This window comes from Emydura macquarii, unplaced genomic scaffold (assembly GCF_026122565.2).
Source record: "Emydura macquarii macquarii isolate MOO-44397 ecotype Brisbane River unplaced genomic scaffold, CSIRO-AGI_Emac_v2 contig_3485, whole genome shotgun sequence".
Taxonomy (NCBI): domain Eukaryota; kingdom Metazoa; phylum Chordata; order Testudines; family Chelidae; genus Emydura; species Emydura macquarii.
In genome coordinates this window covers 734,036-751,451 of record NW_027133622.1, presented here as the reverse complement: position 1 = coordinate 751,451, position 17,416 = coordinate 734,036, and the positions used below count along the sequence as shown (strand labels likewise).

At 51.1% G+C, this 17,416-nt stretch overlaps 1 protein-coding gene across 1 annotated transcript in view; it reads right to left on the bottom strand.

The window, feature by feature from the left end:
• LOC137144806 (RING finger protein 112-like) overlaps positions 1–17,416 on the bottom strand; it is a 39,650-nt gene that overhangs the window by 10,373 nt on the left and 11,861 nt on the right. Inside the window, exons 3-8 of the mRNA XM_067535293.1 lie at positions 7,291–7,503; positions 5,870–6,007; positions 5,416–5,520; positions 5,164–5,214; positions 4,014–4,070; positions 3,182–3,268 (exon numbers count right to left, since the gene is read on the bottom strand). Coding sequence (XP_067391394.1) covers positions 3,182–3,268; positions 4,014–4,070; positions 5,164–5,214; positions 5,416–5,520; positions 5,870–6,007; positions 7,291–7,503 — 651 coding nt within the window. The remainder of the gene's footprint in view (positions 1–3,181; positions 3,269–4,013; positions 4,071–5,163; positions 5,215–5,415; positions 5,521–5,869; positions 6,008–7,290; positions 7,504–17,416) is intronic.

The following is a 17,416-nucleotide window of genomic DNA, read 5'->3' as shown; positions in this document are numbered from 1 at the left end:
ATGACACACGATACACAGTGTTAGCGTTAGCCAGAGCTGCTGGGCAGTAGGAGAGGGTCTGGAAGAGCCCTGCCTGGTTTGTGGCAGACGTTGGGAGGGGTGCAGTGAACGAGGCAGGGGATGGCAGGAAGAGAAAGGAGTGGCTCCAAGTCCCAGTCTCCACTTCTCCGGCTCCCAGCCTCTCCAGGCTCCTTGTCCCAGCCTGCTCCTTTCCCTCCCCTGGCCTGGCTTTTCTCCCCTCCACACTGCAATGAAGCCACTTCCTCCTCCACGCTGCCTGGGCTCACTGTAAACACGGGGTGACAGGCGTCCCCGCTCTCAGTTCTGGCACCTAGCCTGGGCAGGAATTACAGGGAGACTCCAGCGTTGCTTCTGCAGCCCCGGGCTGGAGCATGGTCCTTATGAACGGACTCTTTGGAGACTGCAGAAGGGAAACACTAGCACAGAGTTCTCAACCTTTTTGTGCTGGCAACCCACTTTGAATTTCAAACACAACTGTGACCCCCCTGCTTGAAAAAATTGTGACTCCCTCCATCTTACACTTGGTCCTGAGCTGCCCTGGGCGGAAGCACGTAACTTAGCTTTTCAGTGTCCCTTGTGGCGAGGGGGTCCTGGGCAATTTTCCTGCTTGCCGCCCCGTAACTGGTTCTGCACTTGTGAGCCCCGAACCCATCCCACAGCTCCCCTGGGGGTCGCACCCTCCCCGATTGAGAGACACTGACCTAGCAAGTCTCTCCAGAGTATTACTTGGCCTGGCTTGTTACTTGGCCAAATGTGGGGGGATTGTCTTGGGAACAGCCCATGGCAAATCTCTGACACACGGGCCACCCCCAGCCAAATGTCAAGTCCCTGCTCCAAGGCAGGGGTTGCTAGAGATGTTCAAAAAAAGGAACATCCAAATTTTTCTTTCAATATTGCCCAACCACGTGTCTTTCTTTAGCCACATTCTCAGAAACAGCTGGATGGATCACTCGACGATTGCCTGGTCTGTTCGTCCCCTCTGAAGCACCTGGTGTCACACACTGCACCAGCATGTACACCCTTGTGGTGTGATTGTGTATCATTCATGTTCACCCTTATAGTGTAATTGTGAGCCAGGGTGATGTGTAAGAAAAAGAGATATGAATCGATTTTATACTAATATTTGCCAATTATATATTGATATTTGCTAATTGCCCTGTGTGATTTTTAATGTAATATTAGAAATGATGCTGTTCTTTAATGAATTTCTTTACTGCTTGACATAAGTGAACTGTATTTTGTTAGGTTCCTTCATTTTGCTGTGTTTCTGAAACTTGGATTAGTTGCTTTTTGGGTAGAAGTGAGGACTGTGTGTGGGGTTTAAATAGATAAAGAAAGACGCTAGCCCAAACCATTTGGACAACAAAGAGGGGAATGAAGAAGCCAGCTGCAACTATCACCCTGACCCTGAAGGCCGAAGAATGCAGATAACAACCCTAAAGCATGGGAGAATCCATCCTGAGAATGTAACAAAATCTGAAATAAGAAAAGGAGAGGGCATGCTTGCCACTGACTGGTGCATGGCTACCATACAGAGTCTGAAGGCAGCAGGACACAGCAAGAACCATAGACTTACATGAGAGCCAGCAACTATAAAAATGGGTTGAGAACATGGAGACTTTGGGATTGTTCTGCAATTATCATCAAGGACCATCAGTTTGCGCACCGACAGAGGCCCGGCTCCCACCTCGTTCTCAGCCTATGTGGCCAGTAGGCTGGCTTGAACAACAAATAATAAGGACTGGTCATTATATTATATCAGTCTCCACAACTCTTGGGTGCGTGACTATGAATGTTTGAATGCAATAGCTTTTTAAGAATTTTTTTTTGTATTTACAATAAACGCAGCATATTGCCTTGTCCCCTGAACAGATCCCGCTGATCATTTCTTTTACAAGTATAACATAATTGTGTATTCTCTAATGCAAAGTATGTCATGTAAGATGTTTTTGGAATGCTCATGGTGTACTGAACCTTATTGTTATAGTAGTATGTTTTTTGCAATACCACATGTATGACTAAAAGCTCTGCTATGTAATATTCCCAAATATGTGTCTCATGGCTTGAAGCAGATTCAGGTAAAACCCTCCAAAAGCAGAGAGGTAGTTCATGCCTCACGAAGGCATGCATAAAACAACCCAGCTCTGCCAGGAACAATGGACTAGCCTAAGCACTACTAAGGGGTACTCATCTAACTCAAATGGAGGAATCTGTAGGACTGCCCAGGGGATGGGGAAGGAACATGTTAAAAGAAGAGATGTTTTGCAATCTTTCTCTCCTCCTCCTCCATCCGCAAACAGGACCAAAGAGCTGAAACGCTGACTTGGAGAGATCCTGGCTGCAGGCCAACCAGCCAGCCAGTGGTGAGAGTCATCTAAGACTGAAGGGTTGCTGAAAGTGTCCACCTTAGTTTAAAATGCGTTTGGCTTCTTTTTCATCTTGTAAAATCTGATCTACCTAAAATCTTTCTGCACTTAATACATTTGTTTGTTTTATCTAAAGCAGTGTGTGTGGTTTGAAGTGTATTAAGAATTCCATTTCAAGTGACAAGGCTGATGCATATCAATTTCTTTGGTAAATTGACAAACATATGAGCTTGCAAGGTGCAGTGTGCAGCATGTACACTGTAAAATGGCAATTCCTAGGGTTGCTTCTGGGATTGTGGGGTTTGGCCAGGGTCATTCTAATCCCGAGTGGCCGTCTAGAAGCACTCACTCACTTAGTGGGGAACAACTTGCTTGCTGGGGGCTGGGCCTGGACTGCTCAGGAGGGAGGTTCACACAGCAGAGCAGAGTTTGATAGGCTACAGGAGTGAGGGTTTGGGGTGACACAGCAATATACCAGTCCAGATTGCAGAATGGAATGTCACACCTTGCATTGGCCACTGTCAAAAGGTAGGATAATGGGCTGTGTGGACCATTGGTCTGACTCGGTTTGGCAGGTCTCATGTTCTTATGGAGAAATACAGAAAGAATTTAGCGTGAGGCAGAGAAGAAGCATGGAAAATTTCAGCCCGAACAGTTAAAGGTTGGCAAAGCAACTAAAAAGGGGTCTTATAATGGGATTTGTCAGGCAACTTTTATCCAGGGTGGTGCAACCAGCCCCCTAGAAAGGAAAGGCCCCATATACCAGTCCCCACCCCCATGAGCCCCGGAGTCACCTGTCTGACGTTTCTCAGATACTCCTTCCCACCGTCGGCTCCAAGGATCCGGGAGCTGCTCCAATCCCGAACCAGTAGGTCTAGGTGCTGCAGGAGAGACAGGAAGGGAATGGAGGTCACTGCAGTGTGGGAGGAAGCTGGGATGTACAGAAGGACAATGTCTGGAGGGAAAGCCTCAACCCTTGCGGAATGGGACAGGGGTGCCTGGGGCAGGAGCAGGCTGTGGAGTAGGGGAGGGGTCTTCAGCATATGTGCAACATGCCCAGCCATTTGATAGCACTGTCGTCAGCCAGGTGGAGAGCCGATAGCCCGTCGTCGATCTAAGTCAGCAGGCCCTCGTCAAGGCTGTACACCGTAGTCTGAAGATGAGCACAGTTGGCTCGCAGGTCGTTAGAGCCACCCCATCTGAAGCGACCAGCCACACAATTGCCCTGACCTGTTCGAAACCAGCTCAGGTGCCTTGGCAGGTCCAAAACTGGTGGTCCGATGGTGGGGTCAGTGACGACTGAGAGATTCGCTGAGCGCTCGTTGTGCCAAGAGATTCCACCCACATGCCCCACAGTGCCATAAAATGACCCTAAAAAGCATCTTGAAGGCAGGTGAGCTGGCGGGTGGTGGACAAAGTCTGCATAGAAAGGCAGGTCGCCATTTTCATGGCTCACAGCCAGCAGCATGACGGAGGTTCCCTCACAGCGAATACGGGGTGATGCTGCATTACTATGTATTGGCAGCGGAGTTGCACGGAAAGTCCCTATAACGATGCGCATAGGGGAGGGGTGCAATGGGGGGATACGTGGGGCAGGGCAGGTGATGAGGGGTGATGTTGTCTCACCTGAATAGGCTCCAATCCGTAGGCCTCTCCCACCACTTCAGCCACATGCAGGAACATCTGCAGAGCAAAGAGAAGGGTCGGGGGGTGAGTCTGGGGCTCCACAGGCATTTACCATGGGGAGGGGACCCTGCCTGTGATCAGAAAGGGGTCTGACTGCCCCATCCCCCCATCTGAGCCGCTCCCTCCACCCGTGGCAGAGACTGAGGCCCGCTGAGCACGAAAGAAAACTGGAGATGGACAGAGACGTTTTCACGGGTCACAGAGAAGCAGGCTGCACCCGGTCAAGGGGGTGTGCGGGGAGGCTGGGGGGCCACAGAAATCTGGTGCCAGGAGATGGCCATCGGTGCACACCCCTCCTCCACATACTGCGCCCCACAGAGGGGCAAGTCTGGTTCTAGGGCTCCGTGGAGTTGGGAGGCAGGTCAGATCAGTGATCCCAATGTGGGGGTCCTTCACACGAGGCATTCCCTGGATGCACCCCGCACCCCACACAAACAGCACTGCCTCAGGCTGACAGATGACACCAACACTCTTTGCACAGCCCCGGGGTCAAACCACAGCTATGCTTACAGCTTGAATGATTTTCGCCATGCCGCGTTTCCCTAGGCTCTCCCTGGGCCACCGTCACTCTGCATTAACCAGGTTTTTGCCAGCGACTAGACCCAGGGCAGCATGGACGGATACAATCCCTCCCCAAGCCGACCCATCCCATGCAGAGAGATTCCACCCCCCAGGGTACGTCCGAGGGCAGGATGTGGCAGATGCTGCAGGTGGTAGTGACCTCGCTAAGGGCGCAACCTGGCAGGGCTGTCACTGGGTAAGAGCCTGAAGAGAAGAGCAAAGCAGAGCAGGGTGCAGAGTGACTGCCCCAGGCCCTGGCCCCAGCAGCCTTCCCATCAATGGCAGAGCTGGGCTGGAAGGGAGTGATGGGTCCTAACTTTGGCTCAGTGGCCAACCCCGGACACCTGGGAGCAGAGAGCCAGGCTGGGCTGTGTGGGCTGACTCAAGAGACCTACATAACCGTGGGAGAGTCAGTTTCTCTCCAATGGGCCTCAGTTTCCCCACAGGACCAATTGGGAGGGAAAATAATCCTGTGGGGCCAACGGAGAAACCGGCATGGCCATGTTCTGTGTCGCCTGCTCTGCCTCACCTCCAGGTATTCGAGATCCGTGTCCTTAACCCGACTGCCAATATTCAGTATCTGCAAATAATCATGAGACAGACAGAGCTACAGCCACGAGCAGTGACAGCCGGCCCGGGACACATCATCCCCCATGGAGCACAGCACCCCCTAGTGCCGCACAGGGTATTGGGGCCAGCCCTGTCTGCTAAGGGACAGCACCCTCTACTGAATACCCGCCACACTCCCTGCAGCACTTCACCCCCTGCTTAGCCCCCCAACCTGGTAGGAGCTGAGCAGCATGGACAAGGCGGAAAGTTTGATGCTGGTCTCCTTGTTGCTTTCAATGTCCATGGAGCCCTTGGTGTCTATCAGCAGCACGGCCACCTGGGGGACAAGAGTGACAGCCCCAGGTCAGCTCTCAGCTTTGTGCAGTAACTCACAGCTCCTCTGCTTCCCACAGCCTGTCCCCTGCTCAGCCCCAATGGCACCTAGCATCTTGTTCCAGCCCGCCCCAGTGTTAGGTCCCTCCTCTCGTGCTTCTCCATTCCCCCCATTATCCATCCCTCAAGGTTATCCTGGAGCCTTTCCATGTCTCCATCCTTCTCTCCCTATTTCCCCCATTCCCTCTGTTCCCAGCCTTCTACCCTCTTCCCTCTTTCCCCTTTTCCTCCTCCCCACGCTCCCATGACCTCCTCCCCTATTACTTTGCACCCTCAATATCTCCCCCACTTACTTTGCCCCCCTCTGCCAGAACCCAGAAGGGCTGACTCCACGCCCACACACCCTCAGTGACTCTCTGTATGTCCATGCGCCACTCAAATCCCTCCAGGGGCTCATCCTCCCAGCCCATCCACGACCCTTCACTCGCCTCCTGCCGGAAAGACACACAGGAGGGGGTGGGGATGGATGTCAGTACAAGGTGGGAGAGGAGAGTGACTTGTCTCCCCCACCTCCAGGATGCAAACTCTTGGGGACGGGGGCAGAAACAGGGGTTAATTGCACTAGTGTGGGGTGGGGAGGAATACATGGTGACGGGTGTGCTCAGAATCTGACAGACAGATCAACAGAACCACTGCCACCTAGACAGCGAGACGGATGAACACACTGAGTTCTAAACAGACACACAGGCAGACAGAGAGAAATGCTTGGGTCCAGACAGACAGACAGACAGACACTAATATCAGACAGAATTCCAGGCAAACAGACACACTAGGGTCCAGCCATGGCCCCACCTAACCACGTATGTTGGGGGGGCAGTGCAGACAGACTCAAGTGCATCTCTGGGCCCTTCAGCAAGGGACAGAATGGGGCCACTCACACCCACAGCTCACAGAATCATAGAATCGTAGAAGATGAGAGTTGGAAGGGACCTCAGGAGTTATCTAGTCCAACCCCCTGCTCAAAGCAGGACTAACCTCAGCTAAATCATCCCAGCCAGGGCTTTGTCAAGTCACAGCTTAAAAATCTCTAAAGATGGAGATTCCACCACCTCCCTAGGTAACCCATTCCAGTGCTTCACCACCCGCCTAGGGGAAAACTTTTTCCTAATATCCAACCTAGACCTCCCAAACTGCAACTTGAGACCATTGCTCCTTGTTCTGTCACCTGCCACCACCAAGGACAGCCCAGCTCCATCCTCCCTGGAACCCCCTTTCAGGTAGTTAAAGGCTGCTATCAAATCCCCACTCACGCTTCTCGTTTGCAGACTAAAAAAGCCCAGTTCCCACAGCCTCTCCTCATAAGTCTTGTGCTCCAGCCCCCTCATCATTTTGTTGCCCTCTGCTGGACTCTCTCCAACTTGTCCACATCCTTTTTGTAGTGGGGGGCCCAAAACTGGACACAATACTCCAAATGCGGCCTCACCAGTGCCCAATAGAGGGGAATAATCATTTACCTCAATTTGCTGGCAATGCTCCTACTAATGTAGCCCAATATGCTATTTGGCTTCTTGCAGCCAAGGCACACTCCTGACTCATATCCACCTTCTTATCCGCTGAAACCCCCAGGTCCTTTCTGCAGAACTGCCTAGCCCATCGGTCCCCAGTCTGTAGCTGTGCATGGGATTCTTCCGTCCTAAGTGCAGGACTCTGCACTTGTCCTTGCTGAACCTCATCAGATTTCTTTTGGCCCACTCCCACCCCCATTTACACTCACCAGGCTCTGGAGCCGGCGCAGCAGGTAGTTCATCAGGAAGGATTTGCCTCGACGCTGCTCCCCGACGATGGACACCAGGCAGACGGGGGCAGCCCCCACCTCACCCTGCTCCAAGCAGCGACTCAGGGCCTCCTCATCCAGGAACAGGTCCCCTTCCTCATCCAGACGCACCAGCTGCACCGGGCGTCCTGGCTCTGGCTGAACTGCTGGCCCCTGCAGCAAGGACAGAGAAAGGTCAGAACTGGGACCCCATCCCTGAGCCAGACAGGAACCTGCCCCCAGATCAGATCCCTGTGCACCATTTCCATCTCCTGTGAGACATCCTTCTTGAACTGAGGACACCATAAATGGACACAGGATTCCAGCAGCGTTGCACCAGGGCCCAATCCAGAGATCAAATAAACCTCCCTGCGGTTTCTTGTGATTCCCCTGTCTGTGCATCCTTAGCTGTTTTGGCCTCAGAGTCTCATGGGGGATCACGGGGGGCTGATGATTCACTACAGCCCCCTGCTCTTTGTCAGCATCCCTGCACCCCCCGAGAGAGCCCCCAGCCCGTGAGCATGGCTGACATTCTTTGGCTGTGTCACGGCGCGTGTTGTTTGCTTGTGCCCAGCAACCCTAGCGATGGGGCTGTTGGGGAAGCCAGGCTTTTCTCTGCTCCCTACGGCCTGTCAGACACCGTGTGCCGGGGGCTAATCACTGGCTGTGTCGCTCCCAGCAGGGGCACAAGCCCCCGAGAGGAGGCTGATCTCAGTCTGCCAAGGGCAGCTGGGGAGACACAGTCGCTGCTGAAGCCTGAGTCCGGGAGACACCGAGCTCGACCTCAGGAAAGGCTACGCTCAGGGTGTAGCAAGGAAATAGCTTCCTTCCAGTCATTCAGTGAGCTGGGAGCTGATTGGCTGAGCTTTCCTCCTGGTGGAGTGAGAGCAAAATCACCTTCTCACACCTGTAAAGCCCTGGGGTTGGGTGTGGAAACTGAGGCACAGAAAGGGGAAAGAACATGCTCTGCCCTAACTCCCCTCTCCCAGTGCTGGACTTTGATGACAGAGCTCCAAAGTCATCTCTTTTTCTGCTGGAGCCTCTCCCCAATTTCCCAGCCTGGGATCCCTCCCAACCACCAACATACCCGGAATGGGACCTGCTCTACCCGTCCTACCAGCAGTGATGCCTAAGTGAGCTCCAGGGCTGGCCCGATTCGTTTTTTCATCCTAAATGGATTTTTCCCCCAAGATAGATGGAAAATGAGATTTTTATTTCCCTCCTCTTAGGAGACTGTGAACAAATAAGGTGAAAGACTAAGTAATAATCCTGCTTTTGGCCTTGCTTTTAGCCTAGGAGGCATACAAGAATGTAAGTGAAGGCACAAGGTTAAATTTGCCCCTGCCCAAACAGAGCAAGAGTTTCGCCTCTCTGTAATAAGAGAAGATAAGGGGACAGACCCCAGCAGGAGTTGCTACAGTAATCAAGCAGCTCAGGGAGAGAGAGGGAAACGCTGACACTAGGAGAAAGGGACTGTAGCTAAATGTAACCTCGCTCCCTAACCCCTCCTATTAGGTATAAAGGAGGCTCAGGTGGTATTAAAGACCCCAGACTCCCTCCAGAATAGAACGTGACCATATATTGCAAGGGGTGGTACCGGTGGAGGGGGGCCATACAGGTATAATTCAGCCTACCAAGAAGCAGGAGGGGGAGAAGTGGGCTCGGTCAGCATATGGAGCCATAGTTAGGGAAAGAGGGGGTGTGGAACTATGGTTGGGGTGATTGAAACTCTATCGACATATAGAGATAGGCCCAGCTGGTGTGAAGGGCTACAAATACAGTTATGGGAAAGGAAGCCCAACTGGTGTGAAGGGCTATGGTTTTATGCTTGCTTGTTTAGCCCCAATAAATGCATTGCCTAGATTGGACTCTGGACTGTTTTTTTCTGGCAAACTGTGTCTGGGAATTGAGAGGGAAAGGGCAGGGAGCCCTAACACCTCCATCTATAGATAAAATCTATCAGGTTTTCTTTAACAGAATGTACCAGATTTGCAGGACATTTGGGGTTTACCTGCAATCCCCAGCTGCCGGAGGCATGGGACTGCTGCACTGTTAAACCAAAGCAGTGAGCATCCAGCCCTCCTATTTCCAGTGCTTGAACCTGGAGGTTTATGGGGGAAGTTGGAAAGGGGGCTCTAAATACCAGAAAACAAATATAGAGCCCCTCTTTTTGGTGGGGGGTGAATAGCTGAGGGGCCAGCACTACTTCCACCACAGGTTAGCTTATGCCTGTAAATGTCCTGATCATGGCTAACGTAAGACAAGCCACATTCTGGGAGACTCTGCATGCACAGGGATTTGCCCTGGTTTTAGCTGGTTTAACTGGTTAGAGTTCTACTGTATCTCAAATCATGGCGTGAGCCAAAGCAGGCAATGGTGGGGGTAGATTAGCTGCTGTCTCTGCCTGTCTCTCTGCTGGATAGAGAGTGAGGGCTTAACTGTCCCTGCCCTGCAGGAACCTGACACCCAGCCACTGGGAATCTCCCCCCACACAGAGAGCCAAGAGCTATCATATGACTGGGCAACGCTTTTAACCTTCCTTTTTAGGGAGGGTTCTATCCTTGGCTCTGGAGAATTTGGGATTGTCATCTGAATAGTGACGGCTGGAGCAGGGAATGGGACATGGGGCCTTTCCCTTCCATGATCTGACAGCTCCCACAGTGTCTTAGGTGTTCGTTAATTGCTGCAATTTGCATTTCACTCCTTTGGGCTAAGCAGAGATCAGGACTGGCCCTTTCCTGGTCTCCCAGCTCTGTACCATGGCCATCACCTCATTGTCAGTATTAGTTCTCTTCATCACTTCACACTGAGGTGAACTCGTGATTTCCAAAAGGGGCTTAATAGAAAGAAGCAAGAGGGAAGGAGAGATACCAAAGGCCATTTCACCTTCTGTGCCCACACCCCCTCACACTCCCACACACATCCCTGTCTCCCTTTCAGGCCCTGCTGCTTTCATCTCTTCTGCACACCCTGTCTCTGCATCCTGGACTTTACCATGTCTGCATTGTGCTACGCGTACCCTGGGTGGTGAATTTCATGGTGTTAGGGCGCGCAAGACTTTGTAACGCTGTCAATGCTAAGCCAGAAAAGCTAGAGTGCATCCCAGACCTTACCATGTCACTTCTCTGTTCACTAACTGCAGCTGCTGCTGCGGTTGCTCAGCTTATGATAGTAATAAGTCCTGTGCCTATAAGTTATATCCTTGTGATTAATTGTACTTTCATTGTACTTTTCATCTTAAGGCTTGTGCCGGAGCTCCCGCTCCTGTCTGTCTTTCTTATGCTATCACAGGTAATAAATAAGCACTTTTGACATCCTTTTGGTGTGCTTCCATTCCGAATTTCACTACACATAGGTTTATAACACTTGGCTTTGGGATCATTCCTACCCGCTGGTAATGTAATTTACTTAATTTGCTCTGTCCCCTCAGCCATAACTCCATAGTGACAAAGCTTTGAGTGTGGGATGTGCCTTGGTTTCTTCACTAAGAATCTCATCCATGCTCACTAAACCAGAAACCTAATGAGTATGTGGCCATGTGACGCTCCTAATGATTTGAAGATTGGTAGTTGTGACCAATGGAGATGTGGCCCTTCCTGTAAAGATCTCAATACCTTTCATCATCAGTCACTGCCCAACACTACACAGCATTGAACAAGGTCTGGGGTTTGGCACTGAGAGACCTCAGCCTGCCTAGTGTCATGGCAAACACACCATTAAAAATCTTTTTAACCTTTTATTAAAGATACAGAAAAGAAGGAAAAACACTTAAAGTCTTTGAAATGTAGACTATCAAATGAGGCTTTAATTTTAGCAATGTCCCTGTTCTCTTTCCCTTCAGCTGGTGAGAGTTTTAGAGGGAAACCTCCTTGTCTGAGAGTCTCTTAGACATTATCAAAGGATGGTACTTATGACAATTTGGGGTGTAATCCAGAGCACTGGTGGGGGGGCTGTGTCACAGCCTGCCCTGTAACCTGGGAGCCCTACAATGCCTTGCTGCTGTAGCTCCCTACCTGGACTGCTCCCATACAGCCATCGGCACGGTACAGCTGTGTACAGCTGCCGCCTGCCAGCCACTCTCAGGTCACACTCTGGATCTCACCAACCTCAGTTATCACAGCAGGGTGACCCCCACGTTCTCCCAGTCCCAGCCCCACCCCCCAAAAAAGCCTGTGTTTTGCGCTGTCCAGCCCTCTCCTCTCAAGCCATAGAAGGAGAGAGGCAGGATTAAGGGAAGGAGCTCAGCCTGGCTGGGTCTCCACTGGCCATGGTAGCACTGTACATGAGGTAGAAATGCACAGAGGTTGAGGGATTACACTCTAATAATTTGTTTCCTCTACTGGGCATTCACTGTCTCCTGAGTTATTCTTTCTGTATCACAAGAAATAATTTTATACTCTATTTTGTAATATTGTGTTAAGGCTGCAAAATGAAGTTGTCTGAAGTTAGGAAATGCCAGCTTCACAATTGCCCATGCAACCTTGAATCAGTCCCTTGGCCATCTGCTCTTCCACTGAGTGAGGCAGGGGCCTGTAGATACGTAGGTATGTGGTCATGCAGATAGACATGATATCACAATGCAGACACTCTCTGGAATCTGTAATTCTGGCATTTCCTACATTTCAAATTTGACTTTGCAAATTTTATCTTCTTTTAGCTCTGGTTTTGTTTATTTGCCATCTGTTTTTAATGGAAAAATGCTGTCCAGCTGTAACAACCCCCTTCACGCAGCACCAGCAGGATTTAAATGTTCACCCTCTAGCACTGCAGCACAGACTGGTGCCACACAAGCAGCAGGAGAAGGCTGGGGATGGAACACTGGGGTCACTGAATGGTTGGGGATAACCTAGCCCAACTCTCTATACCCCCTTACCCTGGGAGCTGAGAGAGCTCTGTGACACTGGCAGACCAAGTGTCAGCTCACGCCAAGGTCCCAAGGCCTCAAGTGAATAGTGACAAAGGCACATCTGGAAACCAGTCTGGCTGACCTGTGTGTTAGTACTGTGAAGATAGGTGTTAATCTTATAACAATGTGTTTAGTGTTCAGACTCTATGAAATGCTTGTCAGTTGCTGCATGCATTAACCTCACTTATAATGTCTGTATCTCATGTGTAAGTTAGTATTTAAGTATTTATTCTATAATTGTAAAAATGTTTGCTTTGAAACTGCAAACCCAGCCAGGAAAGAAACGTCACCAGGTGTGAAATGCTGGTTTGCCCCAGGAGGGGTTATCTCCTGCCCAACAAAAGAAGGCCGTAAGCCCCAGACAGACCATTGTGGGACAAAAGACTTCGTTGATGGTTCCTCTCTCACCCATGCAGAAGTGCTCGTCCAATCAGTTTGAACTCAAGGGGGAAAGGGAAGAAAAATCTCTGTCAAGGAGAAATTCTTATCTTGTATGTGGCTTGGACTCTGACAGGGCAAGAACTACCAAGCATAGGCAAAAAGGTCCCCAGAATTAAGCTGGGTTAGCCCTAAAGGCCATACAGAGCTGGCATATTTCAGCAGCTCTATCACCACTTACAGCCTAAGACTGTAACTCCTTTGTGTGTGTATTTTACCTGCTTTAATCTTCCTAATCAACTCTCATTTCCTTTTCTTAGTTAATAAATCCGTAGTTAGTTTACTACAGGTTTGGCTACGAGTGTTGTCTTTGGTGGCAGCTAAGGTACAAGTTGACCTGGGGTAAGTGACTGGTCTCTGGGGACTGGAAGTAACTTGAATATTTGGTGATCTTTGGTGTAAAGGGATTCTCTATCACAGAGTCAAGCTTGCCTGAGTGACAAAATAGACCGGAGCCCAAGGGGACTGTCAGTGACTCCAGGTTAAGGCTTTTACGGTGCCTGAGGAGCTCACGCTTGTTACTTGGTTGGTGAAATCGGAGTCTAGAACTCACAACCAGTTTGGCGTTTGTGCCCTGCTTCTTGACAGCCTGCTCTGAGGTCAGTCTTCTTGACCATGAAGCACTGCAGACAGCATGACAAGCTCTTTCCTCACATGGTGCTTCCACAGGGGGGCATCGGTTACTGGGGTCAGGGTAGGGGATGGGGGAGGGTGAGGGCAGCCCAGCCCAGCAGTAGCCACCTCCCCTCCCTGCACACACAGGAAGCTGCTCTCAGCTCCCAGGCATTGCCAGTGCAGCATGTCGTGCTGCAGCTCCTTTGCCAGTGGCAGGGCCTGTATGTGTGATTTTGGTGCCGCTGACATTTCCCTGAGGAACATGGGCGAGAGAGGGACAGGGTGATTCTGAACACCTTCCAACTCAGCTAAATCTGAAGGGAATTTCACAGGACAAACAAAAGGCACCTTCATTAGTTCAAGGCACCGGGGTGTTGTAAACTGAGCTGTGAGAGTTTCTCACAGAAAAGGTCCCAGGAACCCTTTATAATTTAGAATGGAAAGTGTTTGGCAAACAAACCTAGAGACTCTCCTGCAATGCAAGAAAACGGTTCTCTCTCTCCCTCACACACACACACCCTCAGTTGGGGTAGTGTTTCAGTGTGGAAAAGAGCTGTAAAAATGAAGTGTTTGCTGTTCTACCCTGATTTCCAAGGAATCCTGTTTCCAGGGACAGAGAAGGAGAAACAGACAGTGAGAGGATAAAAAAAGAGAAACCCCAATTTCTTCCCTGCTCTCTCCAACCTCTGTTCCTCTCCCCCCAAAATCTGTTCCCTAGGCTCCCTCCTCCCTCTCTCCTCCCCTTTGCAGTTTCTACGTGGTGTGATTTGTTGAGGAGCTGAAGACGATCTTGGGGGTGGGGGAACAGCGCTAATGAGGGTGGCTAGTAATGAATTCTGACTCCCCATTGTACCTCCCACACATCACCCAGCCCAGTATATGTGCCCCCTTACTCCTCACCACCCTGCAGGATGCATCTCCTTTGTGGGGGTGAGGGACATGTCTGGTAAATGCGGGAATTTATGAACTCTCCATAGGACTCTGTACCAAGCCCCCTGGCATCACTACCCATTGGGGGGAGATAATTAATTTTCTCCCTAGGCCATGGGAGATCAGGACTTTGTATCGAGGACACAGCACCCCAGGAGAGTCTGGGCTGGAATCCACCCACACCAATGGAACATCCGGAAAAAACAATGGGAGTGATCAGTGACTGGACATCAACTCCTAGAGCAAGTTACTTCCCCCGCTTCTCTGCAGGGGAGCAGAACAAAATCCCTGAGGGAGCGAGCAAAGGGACAAGGTGTCGAGTGTCTGTGCTGAGATGAGCAGGGTGCACAGACATGCAGGGCACTGGGTAGAAACCCTCATATTCAGCAAGGTCAGATAATTATGATGTCTATTGTACAAAGTAGGCCTTATTTAGTATCATTTTTAAAAATCTTGATCTGCTAAACATTAACATCCCATTGGATTGTATGTGCTACCATTGTATGGGAAGCTATCAAATATCTCTGTAAATGCCACTAGAACATGTTGTGAGGTGAAAAATGACCTAAACCAGCTTTTCAGGTGCAACAGTGGAGTAGCCAGATGTGCTAATGGCCCCTCAAGAAAGGATTCCACCACCAGGGATTGTTTGCAATGAAAGCTTCCCTGTAGGACACATGTTCACAATGGGAATTGGCTGACCGTTAGGAAGCAGCCCCCGAGTCATATGCATGGACGGTTCCAGCAAGCTGGGCACAGCTATAAAAGGGGGAGAGTGACCTGATATTATCATAACTTGGCTTCACTGCCCACAGCTCAGCACCTGAAGAAAGGGCTGAAAGGCAAAGAACTTTGAACTGGGGGAGGGTCTGTGCCAGGCAGGCGGGGAAAGCGGACTGCCTGTGAACTGAGGATTGGTAGCCTGCTTGTGCCATCTCACAGGGTGAGAGAATTTTTAGATTCAAGTCCTGTTAGTGCGCAGAATTTAGACTGTGATCTGCTTTTTATTTCTTTGGTAACAATTTTTCATCTCTTAAGTCTGTTCTTTATGATCACTTAAAATCTCTTTTCCTGTCGTTAATAAACTTGTTTAATGTTTTATCTTAGTCCGTGTGTTTTTGAGGGATGTGTCTGAGAAATCTCAGCTCTAGTAACAAAAGCTGTTGCATGCCTGCCCCACAAAGAATGGGGAGGGGACCCCATTACTAAGCTTGTGCTGAACAAATCTGTGTCCAGCACCAGACGGTAACAGCATGGGGTATATCCCTGTGGGGGTGATGCTTGGCGAAGGGGGGAGGGGCGCACTGGCCAGGGTTCGCATCCATGGCTGTCCAAAGAGACCATTCCAGGTAACTCCGCTGGGTGTGTGTCGCCACCTGCTGTCGTGCTGGGTGATAACCGAGTCTGGAGAGACTGTCCGTGAGCCATCAGCAGACGCACTGGTGGGAAGTCAGCCCCAGTAAACCAGGGTAAAGAGGTCCAGCAGTACCCACTCCCAGGCTGTAGCCCAGGGGTTGGCATCTCTGCCACAGTTAGTTCAAGGCAAGTTCTGCCCAGGGCCTCTGCAGGGCTGTGTGAGCATCACTCAACAAAAGGGGAACAATTCAGCAGACCCCTGTCTAGGACCCTTCCCCATTAAATGGGGGTCGCGAGTGCAGGGGACGTGACCATTAACTCCCAATAGCTCTGGATCAGGCCCTAGGTGGAGGCATGAGATCAGCAAAGCAGCCTGGGACAGAGTCTGGAGAGCAGCTGGGAGACAAAGGGAAGAGCCAGCCCCAGATCCGCATCCTCTGCCCCTCCAGCCCTGCATCCCCCGGTGCTGCTCCAACACCCATCTCACTCTGCTCTGGGGAAGGCTGGTGGGATGGTTATAGAGGAGATCCCCCGTGGTGGGGTGACGAGTAGGAACCGAGAGATAGGAAGGTAGATGCGGGAGCCAGGCTGGGGCTGGAAACAATGAGAGGGACCCAACGTGTACCTGGCCTGCTCCTAATTCTGCTCCTAATTCTGCCTGCTCATCCCCCCTGGTAACCACAGCAGCCCAGGCCCAGCTACTTACTGTTTCCTCAAGTTTAGATGAGAGGTCAGCATCCTACACAGCAAAGAAAAGGACACAGGACACAATTATACCCACAGTAACAACAGCGGCCTCTGGATCGCCCTCTGCCTCTGTTCACTGCACCCCTTCTCCTCAGCTTCCCCATCCACCCACCCTCGTTCCCTGCTGCCCCTCCCTGAATCCCCTCCCCCCTCTATTTCCTCCTGTCCCTCTCTGTGCCCCCTCCCCTCCCTCTGTTCTCTGCTCCCCTTCCCCATGCCTCTCCCTTCCAGCTACTCAATCCTTCCTCTACCTTGCGCTGTGCTGTCCTCTCCCTCTATTCCCTCCTCCCCTCCATGTGCCCCTTCCCCCAACCTAATCCCTCCTCCACCTCCCCGTGTCCTCTCCCCTCACTCTATTTCCTTTTTCTTCTCCCCATATCCTCTCCCTTCCCCCATTCTATCCTCCGCGTGCCATTACTCCCTCCCTCTATTCCATCCTGCCCTTCCTGTGCCCCTCCCCATCCTCTAGCCTTTCCTCATGCATCCCATGTTCCCTTCCCTCCTCCCCTCCCCAGTCCCGTTCCCTATGCTCTATTCCCTCCTACTCCTGTCCCTGCAGCTTTCCATGCCCCTCCTCTGTTTTCTCCTGTCCCTCTCTGTGACCCCTCCACATGCGGTATTCCCTCCTCTTTCTCCTCCCCTACCTCTTTTTCTCCCCATTCAGCTCCCAGTTTCCCTTCTTTCTCCCACTCCTCCATGGCCATCTCTTCTGTTCTCCCTTTAGTCTCCTCTGCTCTAGTTGAGATAAAATCAAAATAGTGAATTACCCTATCAGTGTCTTTTGAGACTGTAGTTTTCAAGGTATCCTTTGCAGTTTTAGACATGGCCATCCTAGGAGAGAACAGAAAGGAGAGGGGATGGTGTAACTCTGCACGCGTTTCTCTGCTCATTCACCTCCGAACACCTCTGCAGTTCATTCAGTATCAGCTGGTTCAGTCACTGCCCATCCAGACAGCCAGAGCCCTGGGCACTGGGGAGACTCACAGCCCCCCATTTCCTGCTGCAGCCTGCTGGAAATTTCACACACCCAGCAGGGCTGGCGTTTCCCAGCTACTGGATATAGAACCCATGTTATCCCTTTCCCCATCCCCTCCC